This window comes from Betta splendens, chromosome 2 (assembly GCF_900634795.4).
Source record: "Betta splendens chromosome 2, fBetSpl5.4, whole genome shotgun sequence".
In the NCBI taxonomy this organism is placed as follows: Eukaryota; Metazoa; Chordata; class Actinopteri; order Anabantiformes; family Osphronemidae; genus Betta; species Betta splendens.
In genome coordinates, this window is record NC_040882.2 from 10,371,427 (window position 1) to 10,397,211 (window position 25,785).

Here is a 25,785-nt window from a genome sequence, read left to right on the forward strand (position 1 = left end):
GCTCTTTTTTCCTCCCCCAGGAAAAGGGAGATTCTTTCGCTTCCGCTTCCCGGCGTTGCACCTCCTTGGCATCAGCAAGCAGTCCCTTCCACAGGAGGACCCGGACGCCGTCATGGTGGACTCCCCGCGCCACAGCGACGGCTCTGTGGCCATGCGCGACTACCAGCTGCCCGCCACCCGCGAGAGCGCCAGCCCGTCCTACGCCAACGACACCCGCGCCCTCATCGCCCCCAGCCACTGCTCCACCCCCATGTCCGGCCCGCTGGACCACTCGTCGCCCAAGGGGCCCTGGGACCGGGTGTGCCCGGACCAGGCCGCCGCTCAGACCCAGCCGCAGAGGCAGGAGAACGCGCTCGCCGCTGCTCCGTCCATCCCCGGCCTCACGCCGACTCCCTCCAGAGAGAGCATGTGCAGCATCCGCAGAGCCTCCTCCGTGCACGACATGGAGGGCTTCGGGTCCAATTCCAAGATGGCGTTCAGGGACAGGCATGCCAGCGAAGGTATGGAGCTTAATGGGTTCTGGGGAGCGGTCTTTTGTTTTTTTGGTGGTTGAAGTTGTGGTAAGAATAAAATAATGACCCCCTCCGCTCTCGACACGACGCGAGTGAAGTTTGAGTCCAGATGGATCAATACGTTATTAGTATTAACACACTCCTAACAGAATTAATTACTCATTAATTACTATTACTTAGCTGCATTAATTGCCTAAACCCCAGTGATCCCAAAATAGAAGATGCAAAATGTGGCATTGCAGCCTCTTAATCAGCATTAAAGTGAGTCATCGTTTAAACTGCTATTGATCTTCTCTCCAGTCAAAAGCGCTCATTAACCTTTTGGCACACATTTGATTGAGGGAAGAAGGGCCCCAGACTGACCCAGTTTCCTTCAGGCCAATTAGTCTGGCCCCGTCCCCTTATCTACATTTCTCATTCACACAGCTCCCAGTTGCTGACACAGTAATATGTCTCCTTCACCGTAATGAATTGTTCATGGGACTGGTCGTGGGGATTTAATGTCGGCCCCTATTTGTCATCGCAGAACACCAGAAATTCTTCTCTCACGCCCCCCCCCCCCTTTTCTTCCTTCTCTATGACAGACAACGGTCGCCATATCAAAGGTAACAAACTGCAGCCTGCCGCATCTTGACTTGTAAATCTCAGCACGTCTGCGGGTAACGCACAGAGCCTGCTGCTTGCTGCATGACTGCTCCGCATCACTGAGGTTTACGTCGAGCGCAGGAGCCTCGGTGGACGGACGGCGGCGTGTTTGTCCGCTGCTGAGCCTGAACCGGTGCAGGGCTGGGTGACTCGGGTCCAGTCGCCGGTGCGGTCCAGGGAACGGCCCAGTTAGAACCCGACACCAGCGACAGCGCCGCGCTGACCTCCGCACGCGCCTGCATGAAGCAACACATTAAACCTCCTCTCTTGCTCCGTTCATTGAGGGAAATCGATGAGGCTTCACAGGATGAGTCCTCCCACTGTCTGTGACCTGTGATTTCTTCCGTGCAACCCCTGCTTCCGTTGTTGCCGAGCGAATGAAAGGAAAGCCGTGCATTCGTCACGCTCCTCTCATCCTTGTCTTTATTAAATACAGTGGGCCTGCGGCGGTGCTCGGGCTGCATGCATTAACACTGCATATACTCCAACTTCCAGCCGACGGTCCAGTTTACGCCTGATATAATCCCATAATTAAAGTGCAATATCAAACACATCATCTCGTCTCCCACAGCAGAGAGAGCTCCGTCTCCTGATGATTTGTATGTGAGGCAGGGCAACTATCAGACAGGACGCGTGTGAACAAACAAACATGCGCCTATTGGTTTGAGGTTGTGAATAAATGAATAAAATGTACACAAAGTCGTGTTTTGTCAACTCTTCCGTCAAACCATACATAAAACATGAAGTGTGTCTGGGGGAAGCTTAGTCTTGCAGACTGAAAAACAGCAGTGTTCTGCTTGGGGTTTCGCTTAGTTTGTCGATGACGTTCTGTCATATTTACAAATCTGCATCTATAAAAGAGAAACACAAGCAGAAAACTGCTTTTTGTGCTTTCTAATTGTTTTCCCTGAACGCTACACTAACACTACGTGTTTGATGTACGAGCAGATGGAGGTTTTCAAAAAAACGACACTTTGCATCCATTGGGTCGATTCTGCTCACGTGCGCTAGTCCACACGCGTCTTTGTGGACTGAGCTGACAGAAGTGATGCTGTTTGTGCCCGTGACTGCTCCTGCCAGCCACCCGTCCATAACGCCGCTGTCCCCTCTGCCCCTGTCTCTCCTCTCTCCTGGCTTGCTAGTGTCGCGCTCCTGGATGGCTGGGGGTATGGCTTTGGCTTTTTCTTCCTTCCAACGTCCCGTTTGTGTGTCTGTGTCGTCGCCGCGCATGCACCCGCTCATCCCCCGCTGTCCTCGACTGTGCTCCGTCCAAAGAGGGAACGCGCGGCGCGGCCTCGCTGCGCGCTGACTCGGCGATTCTCTCTTTCACTTTTTATCACCCTCATCGGGCCTCGTGTCGTTCCGTCACTGTTGAATGCCTTCACCAGAAGCCAGCCAGTTAGTGGGAGTCCCGCGCTTGTAGGGAAGCGTGTGTGGTGTATTGAGGGAAGAGTAAGTTCATTCAGGAACATGCTCATTATGTCTGAGGTGCTTTGACTAAGTGTGTATTCTTTGATTGTTCATTGAATCATTCTTTTCTTTCACCAACAGTGTCCTTCATTATTTTTTAATGAGAAACTTTGAAAGGCCTGTTCACCCTAGACGGCTCAATCAGAGGGTGTTGAGTTTGTTTCAGTGTGTGTTGTATTCACAGTGTTGTGCTTGAATTCACTCCAACAGAGGCCCCTCCATACTCGCCACCCGTGTCACATCGATCACACGCACACGCCGCTGCTCTCTGGTGTCCGTGACTCACAAGAGCCCATTAGACGGACAGCCGCCCGGCCGCGGTAGCGCATGTAGCAGCCTCTAATGATGACAGCCGCGCGCGCGCGCTCGCTCGCCCGCCCGCTCTCTCTCTCTCTCTCTCTCTTTCAGGCCCACTCAGCCAGATCAAATCCAGCTTGCTCGGCTCCACCTCCGACTCCAACCTTAACAAGTACAGCACCATCAACAAGATCCCCCTCATCACGCTCAACTTCTCCGAGGCCAACAACGAGAAGAAGTGCCCCTCGCCGCCGTCCTCGGAGAAAACCATCATCGCGCCCAAAGTCAAGGACCGGACGCACAATGTGACGGACAAGGTCACGCAGGTAAAAGCCAGTGCCGAACTAAGCCATCAGCTGTTTACTGTTGTTTTTATTGAGTTGATATGGTGAGATTGGGATTTATTCCTAATGTTCATCATACCTCCCTCTCTCCCGCCCTCTCCTGCCCTCAGGATGATTAACTGAAACTCAAGGGGTCTGATATGTAAAACACCAGAGGTGTCTGTCACTTGCGCCAAGTAATCAGGGATACTCTTACCACAGGCAGACGGCACGCAGAGCTCGGGCCATAGTACTAGAGTTACAGAGCGGGTTGGAGGTCATCCCCACCTTCACGGCACAGTGGATCTGCTGTATCCCCAGCGGTCCGTCAGAGCTGCCCCCAAACCGCTGATTAGGTCTCAGCTTTGCATTCTGCCCATTAGTGGTGCACGGGGTAGAGGACACGCAACCCGACCTCTGTTTGCACTCGGAGGCAAGTCCCGCGCGCGGCTTCAGAGCCGGAGCCGGAGCTCCCTGACCTCCCCATCCACCGCTGGAGCCCAGTGTTGAGCAGCAGAGACAGGAGCCGCCAGACTGTAACTCCCTGTTGTGTTCATGGAGCTGATACTGAAGCTGTGTCAGTAGCTTATAATTGGACCTGGTAATGTGGTGTACGGTACAGTGGTGGCACCAGTATGCCTATTTCAACCCGTCTCGCCTCATTTCTTACAAAATGATCATAGTAGCAAACGTGAACAAGCCATGGGTGGATCGCACCGCATCCCCTCAGCAACCAGACAGTTTATGCAGACGCAGCCCGGCTGCGAGGGGCGCAGTCTCCTCCCGGCCGGCCCTCAGCTCGCGCGGGCAGATGGCGGGTGCACAGCGGAGGATGAGGTGGAGGAGGAGGAGGAGGAGGACGTGCAGCCTGCGGCTTCCGCGCCGTTTGCTCCGCTCTGAGCGCCTCTGCCTGTGCAGCCCAGACACGTGAGCCTCCGACGCCCACCGCTTTCCCTCAACGCCTCGGATTAAGCGGCGCCGGTCGATCCGAACGGGACCGGCGGGACGCTCCAGAAACACGGAACAACACTCCGGCCCCATGAATAATAAGCGTGTTTCCCAGCGCAAGCGGAGCAGGCGAGCGCTCATTTGAGGTTTGTGTGAAGCCTCGCGGACGCACAGGAAGAGCAGGTTCAGATGCACATAGCTGCAGTAGGTAGGTTAAATAATTAAGGCGGGATCTTTTATTTAGTCAGATTGGCTGCACCGTGTTAACCCACAGTTGTCCGTCTGCCAACTCAAGGAAGCGACTCCTCCCAGGCTTCCCAGCGCCTCAGGAGACGCCTCGTACATGACTAATTATGAGCCATGAACTACGGTTTCAGTCGTAACTCAACTTTCAAATCCAGAAAGTCAGCAGCAGTCTCTGCCTGTGAAACAAGCATTTTAAAAAACGCTTTAATGAAGTGGCAGCTTGATGAATAATAGAACGCAGTCCGTTTGTCCCCCGGTTGATGCGTCTGATCGATTTCAAAGGTTATCCTATATCAGAGGGTAAAAGCGTTTGACCCTCTCCATCACTCGGAGGGCAGGAGTTTCTAATAACCGATTCAATTATTAACATGTCAGCTTTTTTTTTTCTTTTTTTTTTTTTGTCGTGCACCGTCCCTCTGCCCCCGCGTCCTCTTCATCACAGGGCTGATGAAGGTGACCAGGCTGCAGATCAGGGAACACGCCGGGAGTGATAGACTCCAACGCAGTCGTTTCGCTTTAGCTCCCACTCTCAGGGACACGCCGGTCTTGTTTCTCTGCCCTTGCTGCTCATGTACCTGCACCTCGCCGGGATCTCCGCCTCTGAGCTCCAGTAACGAGCGGCAAAAGAGCCGTGGCCTGAGCAGTTCCTGCCTATTGAGTTGTCACTTAGATGAATAGATTGTGTCCTCATCCCATACCTATAATTATCTCTAAGTCACTGAGACTCTAATCTGAAATGGTGTGTGACGGTGCTGTAATATTAATGTTAACCGCTCTTTGGTTATATTACATATGCTGACTGCAATAAGAGCGCTAATGACAATGACATTCAGACTCAATGGGGTAGAGATGCAAAATAATGATTTTATGCAGCCGGTTTCGACTGACTTCTATATCACCCATTTTCCCTTTTTGCCATCATTATTAAAGGCTTTTAAATCTGCAGATGAAGTATTTGCCCCAAGAAAAAAAGCTGTTTTATGCATCGTTGTGTGCTTTTTGCAAGGTTTTACTGTGTGTACAGTACAGCCTGTACATCCAGTCAGGACCAAAGTTCATCTCCTGCAGCCAGATCACTTACACATCAACAAGCACAACCTCTGTTTGACCCATCGGGGCGCCATAAAGCACAAGCCGACTGTTTGAATGTAGAGTATATTTGCACCATTCATCAATGTGGAGGATAAGTAACGGCTGGATTAGGCCTTTAGTGCCTCTGTAAATCAGTTTACAAGGCAGGAAACGTGCTTTTGTGTCTTAAATGGATGTTTGTGGTTGGCGCCAGCAGCACTGACGCCTGTCTGCTCCCTCAGGTTCTGTCTCTGGGCGCGGACGTGCTGCCCGAGTACAAGCTGCAGACGCCGCGCATCGACAAGTGGACCATCCTCCACTACAGCCCCTTCAAGGCGGTGTGGGACTGGCTGATCCTGCTGCTGGTCATCTACACGGCCATCTTCACGCCCTACTCCGCCGCCTTCCTCCTCAACGACATCGAGGAGCAGAAGCGGCGGGAGTGCGGCTACTCCTGCTCGCCGTTAAACGTGGTCGATCTGATAGTGGACATCATGTTCATCGTGGACATCCTCATCAACTTCAGGACCACTTACGTCAACACCAATGAGGAGGTGGTCAGCCACCCCGGCAAGATTGCCATCCACTACTTTAAAGGCTGGTTCCTCATAGACATGGTGGCTGCCATCCCGTTCGACCTGCTCATCTTCGGGTCAGGATCAGATGAGGTGAGGTTCCAGTTATATACTGTATCAACCAGCAGAACTGGGCATACGGTAATTAGATGTTTTTTCAATATGTCAATATATAGATTGTGATGACAGGTACTGATGTATTTAGGTTGACTTTAAACCTGGGACTGGTGACAGCTGCAGCACCAGTTTTCATTGCACAGGCTTCAAATCAAAGATGGTCTCTGATCTCTTGTAGTTTGTCCTGTACTGGGTGATGCAAATCAAAGAGTTCCTCCTGGTCGGCAGGGGTGGTTACCTGTAGATGATGACCTGGTGACTCTACAGTGTAGTAACCCAACCTTTTACCCTTGGTAACCTTGGTTTTACCCCTGGTGGTCTGAGTGCTTCTGGCCCCCACATCTATGTGGTCTGTGACAGCCTGTACATCTACTCCACATCCGCTCCTTTCTCTCCATTGTCCACCTGTTCAGTGCAGATATGAACCTGGAGCTTAAATGTGGGGGCTCCAGTCAACCCTAGAATGATGGCCATGATGAAACGTTGAGGAAAGAGGTCCAGATGCCGCAACTCAACTTCCAGACTACCTCATCTGCATGACTGAGAATCTCCCCGTGATTCAGCATTTGCATTAGTATGGAGAGGTGATTTTGTGCTGACAGCCGGCCTCACTGAGCCGCCTTGACAGCAGTGCAGAGATATAACCCTCTGAAAGTTCCAGCGTGAAAGCCTGAGTCCCACTCAACCAAACAGGTGCAGCTTGATTAGTGCAATTAGTTCATAATAACAACCATACGAAGAGCGTGGTGCAGCAGAGAGGAGAGTGCTGATCAGTACCTGTGCCAGGGTTTATGCAGCAGCCTGCACACGTTAATGTGGCAGAGACTCCAGTTGAAGAAATGATAAAATGATAAGTTCTTAAAACGGGAAAAGTTTCTTTAATACCCTGTAATAACAAGAAAATGCACCATGCCCAAAAAATGTGGAAATACCTGGTAATGACGTGTGCAAAGTTTCTTGAATTAATGAGAAAGTCACAATAATTCTTTTTTGCTGAAGGAGGTAACAGATGAGTCCTAATTCAGAGACATACCTCCAGGATAATTAATGCAAACAATATGCGACCGCATGCCGGTGCCTCGGCACAGGCTTTGAGTCCTGCAGGATGAGAATAAAGGCAGAAAAGAAGCACACGACGAAGGAAACACAGTGTAGTTCAGTGTGTCAGAACAGCACAGGCCTCCTTCAGCCTCGCCCCTGTGCGACGCTGCAGCTGCGCGTGTGGAGGGCGAGGCCCTGGTGTCAGCCTGCTGCTTTGCACAGTCATTATTTACCATTAGGTGTGTATTCCTGAGAGGGAGTCCATGGCTGCAGGCCGACAGTGAGTGGCAGCCGGGGAAAGCGGAGCAGACAGCGCAGCTCGCTGTACGTCCGCATCATACATCTGGATGACTGGTGCGCTGACAGAATGTGTGTTGCTGCCACAGCTCGCGTTCAAAGCAGACAGCGTCAGGACGAGCGCTATTTTGGCTCCTCCAATCGCCGCGACCTGAAAATAGCGCGCGCATGTACGCTTTTAGCTCGCCCCTTTGAAGCCTGCTATTTTAGCCCCCGCGTGCAGAGACGGCCGCTATTTATAGACGCGACCCCGTGCACCTTTTGTTGCCTGGAAACCGTCTCCGACAACATGTTAAGGTTCTGTCTTCGTTAGGAACACGCAGGTTGGCGTTTTGAACTCCGCGGCCGGAAGAAATGATGCGGTGCAGATTTGCGTGCGTGAGCCATTTGAGCGCTTCCATCATTTTCATGTCAGCGCGTTGTTGTTGTAGCATGAGATTTATTTGCACGTTAGAGCCACGGCTCTGAACCAGAATTCAAATGTCAATCTCATAACTCAGCTACAGTAGATTTATTCTCTACAATAAGCGCAACAAGTGCCTCTGATCCAGAATATGTCAGAGCATCAGGGGGTTGTTTGGTTTCAGTAGTCAGGACAGCACCAGTTGTTTTTGTAGATTATTTCTCATATGCAAATGACACCGCATTCAGCTCTTTGTTTCACCAGAGTGAAAGGAGCTTTATTGTGCCTTTTGTTAAATCCTCCAACTCAATCTTGCTACAAACCTGCACCAACAGCTGTGCTAAACAAAGAAGAAAGAGGAGGCTGCTTGTTACGGCGAAGCAGCCTCCTCAATCTCACTTTTGCCCTGCTGCAATTGTGTGCGCGCTCAGAATAGACAGCACTGTTTTACATTCCTGCGCAGCTTTTCAGTCAGACAATAAGACACGTGTGCATCCACGACTTGTTCCAAACAATGCTGTCAACCTCGCGGCTCGCGTGCAAACAGAGCTTTATCCGTCACCAACGCGTTTAAGGCTGCAGTAATTAATTTTTCATAATGGCAGTTTTATCCTGCACGAGCCTGGTTCTTGCTTCGCTGCCATACAGATTGCATTTGTCCCGTTAGACCCCCGCGGGAGAAAGACGCTCGTGTGTGAGAGCGATTCTGCTGCTGCGTAAAAGTCGTTCGTAGCAGAAAAGCCACGTGTGCTGATGTCTGGTCTGAGCAGGCTTCATCAGAACGGCTGTGTTGGTCTCAAATGTCCAGCCCATCTGCATAGATGGAGCAAAAGCAAGTTGCTTTGTGTCCAGGACATTGAGAAACAGGCACATGCTCTGAAGATCACCCAGCGTCAGGGGCGTGAAAACGCGTTTGGACGGATGCCGGCGTCGCTCCTGCAGCAACACGGAGCCTGGATGGTTTAAGTAGCCATGGCTCCACCGCTCAGCTCCAATCGCCTCTGACTTACTGTAAGGCCAGATTCGAATCAACTTCACGCAGCGTGGGCCACGTCGTGGGGCGGCGGCGCCCGTGCAGGTCACACACAGCGGCCGCCGGGCGATTCTGGACTCATCCGTTTGCCTTTATGATTCATCCGCTGTGCTGTTGGTTGTCACTGACAGATAACAGTGATTCGGTGATGAGCAGTGATGAGATGAGGACAACGGTGGGTCTTTAAGGGACCCATCAGGAGCAGCCACAAACTCCTCTACACTGTGATGGACACACACTTCCTCATGAGTCATTCCTCCTCGAAAGCATCAGGTTTGACAACATAACACCTGTACAAGACACTTAAATAAGGTATAGATGCGATGAGGCGCAATTACAGACTGTGGGTAATGATTTCCCCGAGGATATTAGGATAATTGTCAGACACATTGAGGAGGTTTAGAAGCTATTAGTGTGCTCCAACTCCCACTTACTGTGTTTACAGATTGCACTGATCATGGATCAGGGCTTGTTTCATGGCTGCACGCTACCGATCCTCCGCCCCACGCACAGCTTCCTCCCAAACGTCTGTGTTAATGCGGTCGGACCAGAAACCGGAGTCCAGAGGATTCGAAGTGCTTCAAATTGAAACAAAGCGGGCGACGCCGCGTGTACGTTGTGATGTACGAGTACAACTGTGTGTCGTCTGTGGGGGTGTGTGCATATGGATCCTGAGGAGCTGCGTGGATGCTGCTTTTCTTCCCACCGACCGACTTCAAGGCTTCGACGAACGCTCCAAGCTGCTGATATTTATACATTTTCTGAGCTAATTTTACCGTCATCTGCATCTTTCCAAAACTGTCTCATCAGCCAATGGATGAATCACAACTCGCCCTTTCTCTCCTGCTCATGCACATGATCATGCTACTCTACAGTCAGCGCCATACTGACGCTGCGTGAGTCACGGCCATGTTTTGGTCCGTGGGATCTGAAGCCCTGACTCTGACGGCGGCCGAGGCATTGAAGGACACGTTTCAGTCAGCGCTGTCTGCTCTGAGCTAGCGACGTGGTAACGCTGGTTTATTCTCCACGTGTCTTGAACTCACGTCATGTGTGAGCAGCGTTGTCCTGCATGGACTTCAAACAGAGTTTACTGCAGCCAGTGAGTGGGTGTGTTGATGACATTTATAATGGTGCACCTGAGCCACGAGGGAACACAAACGTGTACAAGGCTGCTGTTTCACCAAAAATGCAGATTGTGTGTCAAACGTGTAACTTCAGTATATATATGAACATGTTTATAGTGTATGTGACGGCATCAGAGACAAAGCCAAGATCGGTAAGGTGTGGCTGCAAAGAAAAAAATCACATGGGGGCTAATTGCATTTAATTATAAAATCACTTTAACGGAGCTTCCTGGATTCTCTGGGGAGAAACCTGCTTACAAACCGAAATACACAACACAGAGCTGATAACAAACTAGACAAAAGGCTCAGGAGGGGGTTCTTCCAGTCCAGATGGTCTGTGATGGGCTGCAAGTCACAAAGCAGAAACCCACAGAGCCTGAGAGGCAGCGAAGCTGGTAGCAGTGCTCAGACATGTATGTCCTCTCTGTTCCGCTCCAGACCACCACTCTGATCGGCCTGCTGAAGACGGCCCGTCTCCTGCGGCTGGTGCGAGTGGCCCGTAAGCTGGACCGCTACTCGGAGTACGGGGCCGCCGTGCTCATGCTGCTCATGTGCATCTTCGCGCTCATCGCCCATTGGCTGGCCTGCATCTGGTACGCCATCGGCAACGTGGAGAAGCCGTATCTGGAGCACAAGATCGGCTGGCTGGACAACCTGGGCGTGTCCATAGGTGAGCTGCGGCCCGGCACGCGCGCGGTCCGCTCCACGCTCGCTTCACTGGGCTTTCCTTTTGCATCACAGGAAAAAAGTACAACTACAGCGACCCCAGCTCGGGCCCCTCCATCAAAGACAAGTACGTCACAGCGCTCTACTTCACCTTCAGCAGCCTGACCAGCGTGGGCTTCGGGAACGTCTCCCCCAACACCAACTCGGAGAAGATCTTCTCCATCTGCGTCATGCTCATTGGATGTGAGTCAGAGCACACGCAGGACACACACTATTCAACCCTAGCGCATGCCGGTTGGCTTTATAACACATTCATAATCTATGTACAGTAATGTTATGGAGCAGGGGGGTGGGTCTTGTGTATGAGCGGTTCCAGACGCCATCTCTGTCATCATCTGTGCGCCTTCTCCTCCAGCCCTGATGTACGCCAGCATCTTCGGGAACGTGTCCGCCATCATCCAGCGCTTGTACTCGGGCACCGCCCGCTACCACCTGCAGATGCTGCGGGTCAAGGAATTCATCCGCTTCCACCAGATCCCCAACCCGCTGAGGCAGCGGCTGGAGGAGTACTTCCAGCACGCCTGGACGTACACCAACGGCATCGACATGAATATGGTACGAGGGGGAGCGTGAGCAGCGGCATGTGGCGTTCAGGGTCTCCTATTAATACGTTCCCGGTGTGTGTTTATGTCACAATAGTAACAAAATCTGCCTTTGACTTCCAGTTTGTTGTGGCTTTCCTCTCCGGGGGGTGCTTATATATTGTCTGTCATGTGAATTCCCCCCCCCAGCAAATGCTCGCACCATGTATCCGTGAAGCAGTCGTGTTACTGTACTTCATAGGCACAGTATAATGGCGCCGCAGCATCATCATACTGTGCGGCGTGCAGCCATGGCCACGGGTGGAGCGAAAGCCGCGGCCGCTGCTCGTGTGCACGGCAGCGCTGGCTTTTCTCATCACGATACTGTTCATGGTACTTATATAAGTTTGTCTCTTTCATGTCTGCCTCATATCAAATGGAATGACCTCACCACTCTGGTAAGAGCAGGAGGTACATGTGTTAACACAACTGATGTATGTTCCTCAGTAGCAGAGCCTCATCTACTGATCATAGTGGAATGTATTTAATGTGCAGGAGACCGAAGTTGTTTCATGACCGTCCCACACGCATGCTCTTAGAGGGAGCGTTCCCTCAGTCTTGTACATTGACTGCACACACATGAACACAGCCTCGCTGCACTGTAAACAATCCCTGTGATTCCGCATCACAGATGCATTTACAGTCCTCACTAATGCATGCCTCAGACTCGCATACATTCCCGCTGAGTGTTTCCTGGAGGCCACGGCAGCGGTGGAGCCGTGCTAGACTTGCATGTGGCCCGCCTCGAGGTCCTCCTTTTGCATGAAATGTGTATATTCCAACACAACCCCGTGGTATTCATCTGGTACCAGAGACGGTGAATCACGCTTGTGAGAGTGGGCACTGCCTCGCAGGGCGCTGCCAAGATTCCCTCCTACTGTGGGAGGCTTGGCTGCGCGCTCTGCGGTGGCACCTGCGCTTGCCAAATGTTGTTCAGTCTTTCCTTTCCAAATCTACTGATCAGTTTGTATTTCGTTCCGAGCAACAACAAAAAAAAAAAAAAAAGCCTGTCAGAGCCGGAGAAGCAGTTCAGGCTACATTTCTTTCGCTGTGCTTGTGTCATCGGAACGATAAGAAATGTGTTTTTGGTTGCTGCTGTCCCTCTTCCCTGGCTTCCACAGTCTGTTGTGGTGTGAACGTTTCAAAGATAATGTGTGTCCTTTACAGTGAGTTCACATTGTCCGGGGAACGTTAGTTGTTTTGTCAGTGGTCACTGTATCTTTGTCGTTAAAGGGTAAGTCCTCACAGTAATGTTTGAATTTCCTCATTTAAATAATATTTCCCTGAAGTCTAAGTTATGTAGCGATGCTTCACAGCCCGTTTAGATTGTAATATTAGTCGTAACTGCCGGCTGTAGCAGATTATGAGTCAGAGTGCAGAGAGAGGAGTGCTTCAATAATCTGTAGTAATAGTCTGTCAGATGAGACTGGATCTTATCTCCACATAAACCACGTTGTGATTCTGTGTAAGCGATATCACAAACAAACACTGAACCTGTGCTCTGAGTTCGTCCTGTCATTTACCTGCAGCTCCCCGGCCCCTAAATGTTGTGTCTCGTGCTTCGTGTAAAGCTGCCGAACGGCTCGGTGACAGCTAAACTGCAGCTCCGTGTGAGGGCGCGTCTCAGGCTGTTTCCACTGCACAAATAGGTTTTGAGAAGAAGGAAAGAACACAAGTGGCAAATCTACCAAGCTTCTCTGGGAATCCAGTCAATTCGACCTTCAACTCGGCACACATTGACATTCAGAGCACATCAGAGCATATTTTGAAGAGCATTCCTGCACATCTTATCTGATCATAAACGCGTGCTGTGACCCTCCCTCAGGTTCTGAAGGGGTTCCCAGAGTGCCTGCAGGCAGATATCTGCCTCCACCTCAACAAGAGCCTCCTCCAGGGCTGCAAGGCCTTCCGTGGAGCGACTAAGGGCTGCCTCCGGGCCCTGGCCATGAGGTTCAAGACCACCCACGTGCCCCCCGGAGACACCCTCGTCCACGGCGGAGACGTGCTCACGGCCCTCTACTTCGTCACCCGCGGCTCCATCGAAATCCTCAAAGACGACGTGGTGGTGGCCATCCTGGGTGGGTCTCCGCTACACGTCACTGAACCACGCTGACGCGCTTCATGGCAGTGACTTACTGAAACAGTAACTGCGGAGCTCTGTGGGCATATTATAACTTTTACGCCTTCATGTCTTTTGACAGGGTGAATTTAGCTGCTAACCAACCTCTTGGAGCTAATTTCATGGCCTTAAGTCTGCATTTTAAAGAATGACCCCATCATAATCCTCTGTCTGCCACGGTTGCATTTCCATCAATATATGCCAAACATGTAGTTAGTGTTGTGGAGTCTCTCCAGCGAGCGTCTAGCTGGTCACGCCTGCTGATGGATGCTGGTCACGCTGAGTCAGTGCTGAGCAGGACATAAGGATTGACTTTGTAACTCGCCCTGCTGTGACACGGCTGAGTCGGCATCTGAGGTCCCCGTTGTGCTTTCTTGGTTCTAAGAACAGTGCGACTGTGTGCTGCCTCGGAGTCGTGCCTCAGACGGAGGGGAAGAGAGAAAAGAGTGGAGGAGGACAGATTGGAAGACGAGAGTAACGGGATCCGTGTGGACGAGGGAGAGGAGAGAGGCCGCGATTAGAGATGGATGACGGTACAGGCACTGAGCGATGGAGAGCTGCGAGTGGGCGCAGCCGAAAGAAAAAGACAAGCGGGGGGAGAGAACGGGAGAGTTAAACATAGAGGGCAGCGCGAGGGATTCAAGAGTAGCGACGGAGCAAAGGAGGCGGCGAGGGTTCGGCGCATGCCGACCCCCCCCCCTCCCTCCGTCCGGCAGCTGGCAGCTGCATTTGCTCTTCATTAAACAGCTGTTTTCGTGCAGCGGAGGAGCGGTGACACAATAGGGTCGCGATGAGCAAGGGCCGCGATGAAGCTGGAGGTTACGCGCAGCTCGGCGGCCCTGATTCTGCTGATCGCGCACCTTTACGCGAGCCCATGCGTCACGCGTGAGCGCCGCGGCGGGAAGGTACAGATGTTGATGGCTCCGCTTGCACAGCTGTGAAGCAAAACAAATGTTGTTTTATATTAGCTTGTCTTTTTTGGGTCATCATACGCTGGCCTACATATGGTTCAGCTCCTTTAGCTTCCTGATGCTGGTCTTTATGAACAAGTCAGTGTGGTTTATTTATATACATGTAGCACCCAGTCCAGGCAAGATAGAACACATAAAATAATAATATAATAAATAAATCCCCCTGAGCAGCACCAGGAGACCGTGGAGAGGAAAAAAAACCCAGCAGAAGCAGGCTCAGGATGGGCCGCCATCTGCTTCAACCAACTGGGGAGAGGGTATAGAGAACAACGCAGGCAGGTCTGTTGGACCAGCAACTAAACGCAGGTAGTAGGAAGGTTTGAAGCCGTAAAGCAGAGAGGGCGTCTGCCTCCAGGACCTGAGCTGGCAGCTCTGCAGGAGCTTGAATGATTTAGAAAGGTAGGTCTTTTTTTAATGGGACTTTTTGCATGTCGGCTCTCGTTGTGTTCCTGCTCCAGGTAAGAACGACATCTTCGGCGAGATGATCCACCTGTACACCAAGCCAGGCAAGTCCTGCGCCGACGTGCGGGCGCTCAGCTACTGCGACCTCCACACCATCCAGAGGGAGGAAATCCTGGAAGTACTGGACATGTATCCGGAGTTTGCCGACCACTTCCTCATGAACCTGGAGCTGACCTTTGACCTTCGCGATGAAAAGGCTAAGGTAAATCAGCCACTACAGCCCCAGTCTGTGGCTGTGTCTGTGTCTGCAGTGGCCTTTTGTGTAAAATCATTCTCAGTCTGGTTGAAACCATTAAGTTGAATTAAACAGACTTTCTTGTAGTTCATCTCTGCTGTGTCCATTAGAATCAGACAGATGTTTTTTTATTATTACTCTTTAGCGCTTCTTTTCATGCACAGTTGGGAAAGTGAAAGCATGAGGCCTCATTTGGACTCTGCTCTGTGTTCTATTAGCTTGAAGATAAGTTGGAGATACAGCAGAGGGCACTTAGAGTGGGATGGATGCCACAGACAGAGGACCTGATGTAGGCTGTAATTACAATGAATTGAGTGTAGTGGAAAGACGTGAGAGGGCAGCCACACGAGGATCCACATCAAGTTCACTTTGCTTTATTCTGAGAAAGTAGAGACAGAGATGAGAGAGAGGCCACGGTGCTGAGATACGCAGGAAGGAGCTTGTGTTTCTTAGTTAAGGAGCCGCCGTCGCGCGTGCTGTGGTTCCCTCTGATCACGTGTTGCTGATGTTTCCAGACGACCTACCTGAAAGCCACGGATTCCAACATGGACGACATCAAGTGTCGGAGAAGAGTGTCCTACAAAAGGAAATCGTCTACAGGTCAGTGACATCGAGGGCCGTGTTGTTCATTGGTTTGAATTTGTTCCTTGGATTTTATGTAAAAACAGTTTAAAGTTATGATTAACTAATTAATTTTAGACTTTAGTTTTTGCCCCTTATGCTTGAAAGAATCTATTTTTCAGTCACTTATCAAGAAAAAAAAAACAATCTAATGTTTTTTATTTGTTTTATTTAAAAGCCAAGTAGCACAGTTTATATTTAATGACTGGCTTTAACGTGCTCTGGTCCAGGATCCAGTCCTTTTTATTTCTCGGGAGAGAGTGTGTTTGTTTAGCTTCAACCTGAAGGTGATTTCACAATAATAGTACATAAAGACACATTAGATTCAGCAACGTTGCTTTAAATGTTGAACGTGTTGGAGCTCATATGTTTGATATGTACACAGAACCTCACATCTGGGTCTCATCCACAAACAAGTTCCAGGGTTGAACAGCGCATTATGAAATAATAATGTCAAGTATCCAATTAAGGGGCTGAAGGAGTCCTCACTTATTCCCAGTCTTCTGTGATGAAAACAGGCTGGTGCTCAGCCAGAATAATAACTGGTGTTTGATAAAATCAGTGTTTCATACGTTAGGAAGCGTTCAGACTTATTTTACGGCAGATAAAACCCTGTTTTAATAAGGCTCAGAGAAGCATTATAAAACCTGAATGAGCCCAACAGACTGAGCCAGGATTAAACCAGGATTTACATATTAATTAGTTAAAACATGTATTTACTTTAATATTTTACACCTGAGTTTTGCTTGGTGGCTGCAGACACTATAGTTATGACTGTTCAGTTGTCAAAAGGACACTAGAGTCTCAGTCTGTCCTCCCAAATAGTGACGTGGGTCACTTTGTTACACAGATGGAAGTCAGATTTGAACTGGGCTTTTGTTACATGATGTGCTGTGAAAATCTGTCTCCAGATCAGTTCCAGTGTACTCAGTGTATGCACTCTGCGCTGCGGGAGCCGCTGTAATCTGACTTCTCACAGCCAGGAGACCTGGAGAGAGAACCTCGACACAGCAGCTCAGCAGTTTGCTTCCATTCAGGCAAATCTAATTGGTCGCCATGGTTACCAGCAGTCTGAGTACAGCATCGCCAGCCCCCCGATATAACACAAGCAGAGACTGAGAATGTACCGCACAGTTGTGATGGAGCGGCCCTGATGCGTCCGTCAGGTGTGAGGATGCGGCGTTTAGTCCGATGAGCTGCGATGAGGGATCGCTAGGCAGTTACTCACGGACACACTCGCTCTGACTGCCGCCCGCTGCTGTTTGTCCTCGCGTCACCTCCAAAGCACAGCGCCAGCTACTGTACCTGTTGTCAGCGATAATGAGTCAGGCCCGACTTCCCCGGAGGGACGGCAGTGTCCCTCAGCAGAGCTCCTCATTAGCATTTGTCCCCGCAGGTTCCCACAACAAAGAGTCGGCGGCCGCCTACTGCGAGAGCAGGCGGGGGAAGCAGGTCTACGCCCCCTCAGCAGCCGAGGACCGGAGAGAGTCCACCGAGGAGGCGGAGGGGGAGGAGGAGGAGGAGGAGGAGGAGGAAGAGGGCCGGGAGGAGGAGGAGGAGCAGAGGCCCCTGTGCTCTGGGGTCCTGGGCTACCCGCTGGTGAGGGACCAGGCCCTGGGCCTCGGGCTGAGCGGCGCTCCTGACGGGCAGGCGGGCGACGGCCCTCAGGAGCAGGCGTATAAAGGTATCCGCCTCCTTTATTCCCACATTTTCCTTCTATTGGTAACGAGAGATTTGACTTCAGCTCGAGGAAAGGGAAGTGCTTCAAAACATTATTCACCAGTAAACGTTTCTGTGAATGGAAACCATTTGTCAGAGTGGTGTAGAAACACTGGGCAGACTTAAAGCCGGAGAAACTTTGGCTGAATGTGAGACGGGACTACAGCGAGTAGAACGAACTGAATAAACAAATGTTTTTTACTAATTTACCTCTAACGAGTGCAAAAGGTAATGACGCATTTCTCTATTAGTCTCCATTAAACGTGTTTGATTGTCTCCAGTACATTAACACATTAAGACGTGTCCCGTTTACTGTAGCAGCATAATATAGAACAACAACCCACATTAATGGAGCAACAGAGAATAAAAGTTAGGAGAATTACATGTTGTTTTAGCTGAAGCCATTAGTTTGTTTAGAGATGTTTCCTTTAGATTGAGAAGATTGAAGACTTTTCTTTATGTAGTGAAACTTCAATTCAATATGAGCTTCACCATTTGCTTTATTTTTACCCTGTAACATGCCTGGGGGGGTAAGAGCTCACACAAGCCATTAATGTGCAGATAATTAGCACACAGTAATACTAAAGCATTTATGTGGAGGAGAATTGTCGTTCTGCTGAAGCCTCCTGTCACACAGAGCTTCACAAGTTTAAGTCGAGTGAGTTTCATGGTACTGAGATGCAATAGGTCTAACCTAACTCTCCTATTATGGCTCAAAACAGAGGCAACAAAAGTATACAGTGCATGTACATAATATGTAGAAATATATGAAGTTCAGTTCAGTCCAGACCGGTTCAGTAATTGGTTTAGAACCCCATAAAACCCCAGAGGAGGACTGTCACACCTATTAAGAATCCAAACAAGGATTATGGGTCGTGATGGTGGAGCTTGAACCCCACACAGTAATAAACCATAAGAGGATTATACCCAGAGCAGCCCAGGGTGACCCCCAGTCACAGGTCAAGCCGGGCTGTGACATCACAGCGTCTGCCGAGGGAGACGCCGACTCTCTGTACGTTGAGATGATGATAATTCGTGATACGACGCCACAGGCGCGTCGACACAAGTCCCCGTAAAACGGGCGAGTGTGAACAGCGTGAGGCTGCGCCCCGGACGAGGAGGGAGCCGCAGCCTGTTGATTTTCATAGCGATTTCCCATAATTCACAGCGCGGAGCAGAGTAATATTGATTCCCATAAACAGCCTGGAGGGATCAGCGAACAGGAAACGTCGATTACACTTCCTTCACCACAGAAAGGCAGCAGGAGGAGAACAAACCTCCCCGTGGGTCGGCGGCTGCGGGCCGGGGTCACAGCTTTCCTCTGGGGGACAAACGTTAGCCGTAGCAACGCTGCTAATCGTCCGCTGAGCGTTTGTTTGCGTGCGCCTTCCTCCCTCCAGAGGTCCACGGGGACGAGTGGGCGCGGCAGCATCCCGGCGAGGCTGCGGGGGACCCGGCCCCGTGCCGGGAGACGCCGGCCGGGGAGGACGACAGCGACACGGACCTCACCTACGGAGAGGTGGAGCAACGGCTGGACCTGCTGCAGCAGCACCTCAACAGGTGCGAACACAGCCAGCATCACACGCCGGGATCAGCTGATCGCCTTTATAAGACCAGTCTGGTTTCAGCTTGGTTCGTTTGTTTGGTCTGAATCGGGTGATGAGTCTGTGAACTCGTGTTCTCCTCATCCTTAGGTTCTTTTCACACATGCTGTAAGAAGTGTGCTATAAGAAGAGATAATCTCAGTGTTGGTTAATCTACATGGATTAGAAGATATAGGGAGAGATAATCTCCCTATATCACACTAGGGAGATTAATCTACATGGATTAATTGTCCTCCAGGTGACGTGTGTATTCTGGTTAATGATTAATGATGTCTGAGGACTCCAACTATAGTCGCTCTCTGTTTTATGGCTTCACCAGCCAGGTTAACGCAGCCTCATTCAAGCAGCTGTGAAGCTGAGCAGTCCTTCTCTGCCTGAGGCTACATTAGCTGTATAACACACAGATTAGTGAATCAGATGTGGATGGTGTGGATTAGTTTGGTTCTTCTGCGCTGATTCTGATCCTTTTCGAGATTTCACTCATTACTCTGTGGTTTATGCAGGAGTGCGACTCCAAATGTAAGATGCAACTTCAGAGGAATAGGAATGAATGAGGATGATTAATATCAGACTCTGAGCTTTGTGGGTTTTTCACAGATGAGGATCTTGACATTTAGAAAGTAAAGACTCCTCCTGGATCCTGTTTGTTTCTGTTAATAGGCTTTTTTATCGTTCCCGGACATTTTCCTCAATCTCTATTCATCCTCTGATTCTGCAATTCCACTTCCACCAAGAGTCTGAAACTCGGACGGAGGCATTTGGGGCCAGGAGGCGGCCGCTGCGGCCGCGCCCACGTGATTCTCAGCTGGTGCTGATAGATGAGGGGGCGGCCGGCGCTCCGCGGGGGTCTATTTATAGCGCGTAGCCATGAGACGCAGACGCTGTCCTGTGAGGTCGGGAGGGTGGACGTCATGACTCAACTCGTAAATGAAACAGGCTCTGTTGGTTATTAGACTAGTGGTTGATGGTGATGGCGAGTTTCCCTCCATCACAAACAGCCCAACAGGTTTAGTGTTTGTTGGTGCTTCTTTAATGGAGCTCAATCTGACGGCTCCCCTTTCTACTGACTGACTGAAGGTGATTCACTGTATCAGACGCTGGCCAGTGATGTAACTCTGCGCGTTAGGTGATGAAACGCAGACACACACTTGTTCAGCCCTCCGTTTTGCTTCTTTAGTTGGATTTCACTTCATTGAGTGTGCGCGTCCTCGTGTTTTACGTTCAGTTGTTATAGTAACCGCCGGGAAATCAAACGTGATCAAATGTGTCTTGATTCACCAACAGAACATTGCACTACAACATTTACCTGTTTCCAAAGCTAAATGGACAGATTCATATTCAATGCTAAACCCAAACTAACCCTAATCGAGTCCAACACAAGCTACAACCCTCAACACAAAGTTGTGTGGTGAAACAAAACTGAGCTTGTTAACCAGACATCACAGGAGGCTGAGCTGTACGAACGCTGCACTGCTACTGGGAAGTGTTTGGAGTGATGAAAGCATTTGGAAAGAAGGCGCTGCAGAGAGCAGGTGTACCGACATGTACGCCTGTCTCACAGGATAACATCGGGGCTCTGTGATGGAGCAGGAATTGATCATTCTGTAGGTTGGGATTTCATCCACCGCCGGCAGACAAACATCTGCTCCTCCTCGCTGCACTTCCAGCCTCTCCAGTATTCAGCACGACCAGTGAAGGGTTCAGTCTCCCCCTAGTGGCCAGTGAGGGACAGACACGCTGTGCTGGACCTGAAGTGACGGACTGGTCGCAGCCGCAGATGAAGGCTTGATTGTTGCTATAATTGTTACAGAATCAACCAATGAGCTTAGTGTTTTTCTGCTCTCGTCTGCGGATCAGACTGGAGTCGCAGATGACGGCCGACATCCAGGCCATCCTGCAGCTGCTCCAGAGGCAGACCACAGCTGGCCCCCCCGCCTACAGCATCGTCACCTCCAGCCCCGAGTACCAGCGGCCGGCCATCCGGGTGCAGCCTGTGTCTGCCATGCAGCCTGAGCTCAGCCTGTGTCCTGCTCCGCCACGGCCACAGGTAGCTGAGCCGTCGCCACGCAGTGGCCTCCACTGAAACTCAGGCAACGTACTGTTGAAAACACTGTTTTCATGCTAATGAGCATGCATTTCTTTTAAATGCAGCAGGGCTTGTTTTATGCAGCAGCTTGGATGTGTTGGCCTGGCCTAATGACAGTAACTGTTGTCCCCAGAGCCCAGGTCCAGAAAAGGCCCAGAACAAATCCAAAGAATCCCCCGCGGTCCTCCTCCGCACGGAGACTCTTCCAGACGGGAACTTTGACGGACTCCTGGAGCGCGACATGGAGCGGACACTTGTGCAGGACCCCCTGGACTCTGTAGAACAGCACCAACAGCAGCAGCAGCAGCCCCCGAGGTTCCCGTCGGGCCGACAGGCCTCTCTGCCCGACGTCCCCAGCAGCTCAGGAACGTTGGGACTCCACAGGCCAGTTTCTGACCCGGGGCTTCCAGGAAAGTAGGTCTGTCACCACCCTTCACCTCTGATGAAGGGTCTTCTCTCAAGCTCGACTCAGGGTCCAAGAAAGAGACTGATTATGCAAAGGAAAACAAACTGTAGACTTTCTTCCATCCCTTTTCAGTAAATATCCGGCCCCACCCTTCCTACTGATTTAGATGTATAAATTCCATTTATACAGAGCTATTTATACACTATATTATTACCATGTGTAATTATTTACATCATTACTGTGTACATACTTCAAATAGAACACTGCCAGCAACTCACAGGCACCTAACGTGCTTTTTCTACACCAGATATGCATGTTTGCGTTTCCCACCTCCCCTGTTGTGTCACAGCTGATGAGCTGTGATCTCGGCGCGCTCACACTCGGCTGTAGCTATCGAGGCCCATTCGCCACCGCTCAACTTCAGCTACTTGAACCTCTGAGGCATTTCTCCATGTCAGCGGTCTGTTCATATAGCGTGCCTACTGCACACACCACTACCACTTACACAGCGCTCAGCTTCACCGCACGTGTGGTCGTCCCACGGCGCCACAAGGTACCCGTCAGTCTGAGAGCAATAATGATGAAGCACTCCAGGAAATAGACTGAGTCCTGGTGTATTTCCAGACGAAGACGATGTTCTACACGCTGTAAGAAGAGCAACTCTGACCTGCACTTATTCATGTTGTGAACTAATATTAATGTTCATATCTGTTTATGAATTCAACAACTCGATCTCCATGAGCCGATCATGCTGATATTAAGATGCCGAGCACAAAGCGCGACATCTGACAAACGCCTACATCGTCTGGGTGCAGGTGACACCAGCCTCGTGACTGCAGTCAAACTGTGGGGAGATTTCTTGTTGAGGCAGTTTGAGGATTTGAATCAATTTTAGCTAACTACGTTCGTTGCTCTTTTTAACCTAATCAGATTTTTTGGGGAGAGCTGCAGGAGCTGCCTGACTGAATGTTTGTATGGGTGGTGTTTTTGTAGGCTCCCTAACAGTCTGCCTTCATTACGTCTGCACCGTAGACCACTGGGTCCTCTCCTCAGCTTCCTCCCGCTGTCAAACCTCTTGCTATTGTGGCCTAAAGGAGCTTTGTTTCATCAGAACACAAGACGTATCCTGAACATTGTTCTCTGGAGTCAAGTGTGGGTGCGTAACAGCGGTGGATTCCGTTGTCTCCTGTTTTCACTTGGCTTGAAACCTGATGAAGAAGCTTCTCATCTTCTCATCAGGCTCACTGCCAAAACTTTCCTTTGTTACCACCTCAGCACATCCTGTCACACTGATCTGAGGAGACAGCAGCGTTGCTGTCACATTTCAAAAACCTACAGTTTACAGTTTAATTATGTTTTCCAGGTCTAGCAAATGCCATTAAATACTCAGTGGCCACTTCACACCGCTACAGTCTAATTCAATCCAACACTACTAAATAGCTTTTACAAGGTGATCACCTGTCAGTTTTTCAGTTGAAGCTGTCAGAAAGGTGATAAAACTATATTTATTGCTGAGATCAAAGTGAATGGAGAAATTATTTTAGCTCTAATTTTAGATTTTATTGCTCTATTAATGCAATAAACCCCCTGCAATTAGACAGCACAGATGAGCTTCCAGTACAACAATTAGTTTACAAAGTTTACAAATATTTTATTCAGTGGTTAATTATAAATTAACATAAACCAACCTTTTTACTACTTCCAGTGGTCCTGCACTGGAAAACAGAAATCCAAAACCCCTCATTCTCCTCAAACTGCCCTGACAGATCTGCATCTTTTTAAGAGTCTGACTGCAGCTGTTTCAAACTCTGGATTGTCCACGTGATACTTGTTGGTTGCATGCTTTAGGTCTTCCATTATCTTCTTGAAAAGTACAACTTTCTTAGTGAAGAATCATCACTGACAAAGCACCAAAAAGAAAAAAACACACACACACACACACACACTTCATGTATGGAGCTGAGGACCCAGCTCAGCCTTCGATAGCCTTAGCTTTATTAGCCTGCTCTCGCCTTTACGATACCGAGTCCGACGCTTCTCCAGTCACGTGTAAATGTACTGAACCATTTAGGGTTGAACTGCATGAGAATTAGTCTTTTTAGTTTTCTAACTACACAAACTGCAACTCGAGCTCATGTATTGCATGGAGACTGCACTTGACTCAATTATAAAAGGTCTCAATCCACTGTGCGATGAAAGGATGCGTACGCTCCAGCACATAAGTCATCCACAGATGTAGGCAGAATGGTCAAGACCTATTTTTCTAAAGCAAAGTGTTTGGTTTGCCGTTATTTTTCTATGTACCCGATTAGTTTAACGCACCCTGGTGTTGGAGCGCTGTGAGCTGCTGATGATGGGAAGGTAATGAATGCAATGCACAGCCTCTCAATGTAGCAAGACTCCAGTGACGACTGCGATGTTCAAAGCATCTCTGCAGTTGCTACGTCCACTTCCCCCCTTTGAGCTCGTCCAGTGAGTCACAGCCCCAACCTTAACAGAACAAACCCTGGCATTTGCTTCGTCCCCGCCCTCTGACCGGAGGAAGGGCTGGGGAGCGAGAAGGGAAGCCATGAAACTTTTGCATACGCCAATGAGCAGGGCGTCGAGGGACCTGTCCGGGTCACAACTCGCCGCTCCGCCACTGGCCGTTGCTGGGTTCTTAGAGAAGCTTTCTTTCTCGAGCAGATGTAGAACAAAAGTTCCAACGCCTGAAGAGTCGTCTACTAACCTTTCATGGTATTTGCAAACTTTTGCACAGAGATTAGAAAACTTGCTGTACTGGATATAAATGTCACTTTTTAAAACCTAGTGCTGTTCAGAAATTGTTTTTATGCATTTTTTAAATGTTTGCCACTGTATTTTATACAATGCAACACTTAACAGCTAATTTGAATGTTTCTGTTCTTAACTATTTAAAGAAATGAAATATATTGTGTAAATAGTCTGGGAGAAATGCTCAGTTGTATAAATGAATAAACTTAATGCATACTGGTTAAAAAGTGTTTAATGTGTGTAACAAAATGTAATGTGAAACACCTGGCTGTGTTTGGGAACATTTACAGCTGCATCATCAGGCAACAGTCTGGGTTCACTGCATCACAGTCACTTTGGCTTGTTAAGTTGAACTAATGCATCTACGATCAGCTGTAGTGAGGCTCAATATAGGTTAGAAAAACAAGCGCACGTCATTCGCTGAGTGTCCAGTAGCATTCAGAATTATTCAGCCCCCTCGTGTGACTCCAACGAATGAAAACACACTGGTAATAGAGACATACACTATGTGACCACTGCAATGGGACCACCTCTACAGTCTAATTCAATTCAATACAGCAACTCTACCATTAATTCTGCTTCACAAGGTTAGAATTTTCTAATTGTTGAAGATGTCAGAAAGGTGATAATTCTACTGTAGCTTTATTACTGAGCTCAGGCTGCTGCAGTTGTACTGAAGTTCATTATATTAACATTAGAACCATCTTTTACCACCTTTCTCTAAAAGCTGACAAATTAGGTTATGTCACAGTTTCTGTACTGGATTGAGTTTGACTGTACAGATGGACCTAACATGAGCAAATCTGCTAACAAATCTGTCCTCAGAAAATTTAAATTTAACCTTTTGACATTTGAAATGAAACCAAACTCAAGGGGGTTGAATAAAAATGATTACAACACAGAGGCATAAAGATGCACTAGCTATGACAAACTGCAGGTTCAGTGTAAAAGGCAACGATGTATATAAATGGACTGAATATATTACACCGTACATTCAGGGACTATAATGGCACAACAGGCATCTTACAGATTTCAAATTTCTAGATTGTGGTTTTAACCCTTTCTAACTACTCTGACAGAGTGTTTCTTTCATGCTCATTTAATGTTAGATTCAGACCTGTCTAATGTGGAGACACCTGATGCACATTCAAAGCGTTACAAGCAATGGGCACTTTCTGTTGCAGCTCATGGCTGCTCAGATTAATATACTGGCCTTCCTCTGCATCCCCATGAGTCACTGGTCCAGAATCAGCCACTGATTGGTTTATTTGTGGCTCCAGCCTCGTGGAGTGAGACACAGTAGCACTAGATCGACATAGTGCACAAGATGAACTAAGAGAAACAAAGGGGGGAGAAGACAACACACTGTAAAACTGCA

At 49.5% G+C, this 25,785-nt stretch overlaps 2 protein-coding genes across 7 annotated transcripts in view; one reads left to right on the top strand and one right to left on the bottom strand.

The window, feature by feature from the left end:
* Nucleotides 1–24,634, top strand: LOC114865850 (potassium voltage-gated channel subfamily H member 7-like). Of its 5 annotated transcripts, none has more exons than XM_029167345.3 (15): nucleotides 1–500; nucleotides 1,097–1,117; nucleotides 2,300–2,323; nucleotides 3,036–3,250; nucleotides 5,755–6,180; nucleotides 10,544–10,775; nucleotides 10,847–11,014; nucleotides 11,187–11,386; nucleotides 13,238–13,490; nucleotides 14,961–15,166; nucleotides 15,715–15,799; nucleotides 17,217–17,504; nucleotides 18,940–19,099; nucleotides 21,001–21,190; nucleotides 21,363–24,634. In XM_029167345.3, exons 1-15 carry the CDS (start codon nucleotides 113–115, stop codon nucleotides 21,645–21,647), a joined length of 3,141 nt encoding a protein of 1,046 aa, XP_029023178.1. In that variant the 5' UTR covers nucleotides 1–112; the 3' UTR covers nucleotides 21,648–24,634. The 5 variants fall into 5 exon arrangements, with proteins under 5 accessions (XP_029023178.1, XP_029023185.1, XP_029023193.1 ...); XM_029167352.3 differs by having other exon boundaries at nucleotides 13,247–13,490; XM_029167360.3 differs by lacking the exon at nucleotides 2,300–2,323 and having other exon boundaries at nucleotides 11,187–11,387; nucleotides 13,236–13,490.
* The window catches only part of gca (grancalcin), a 5,227-nt gene continuing 4,063 nt past the window's right edge, over nucleotides 24,622–25,785 (bottom strand). For both annotated transcript variants that reach the window (XM_029167382.3, XM_029167392.3), the window contains one exon: nucleotides 24,622–25,739. In XM_029167382.3, the coding sequence (XP_029023215.1) occupies nucleotides 25,713–25,739 (27 nt within the window). In that variant the 3' untranslated portion in view covers nucleotides 24,622–25,712. The remainder of the gene's footprint in view (nucleotides 25,740–25,785) is intronic.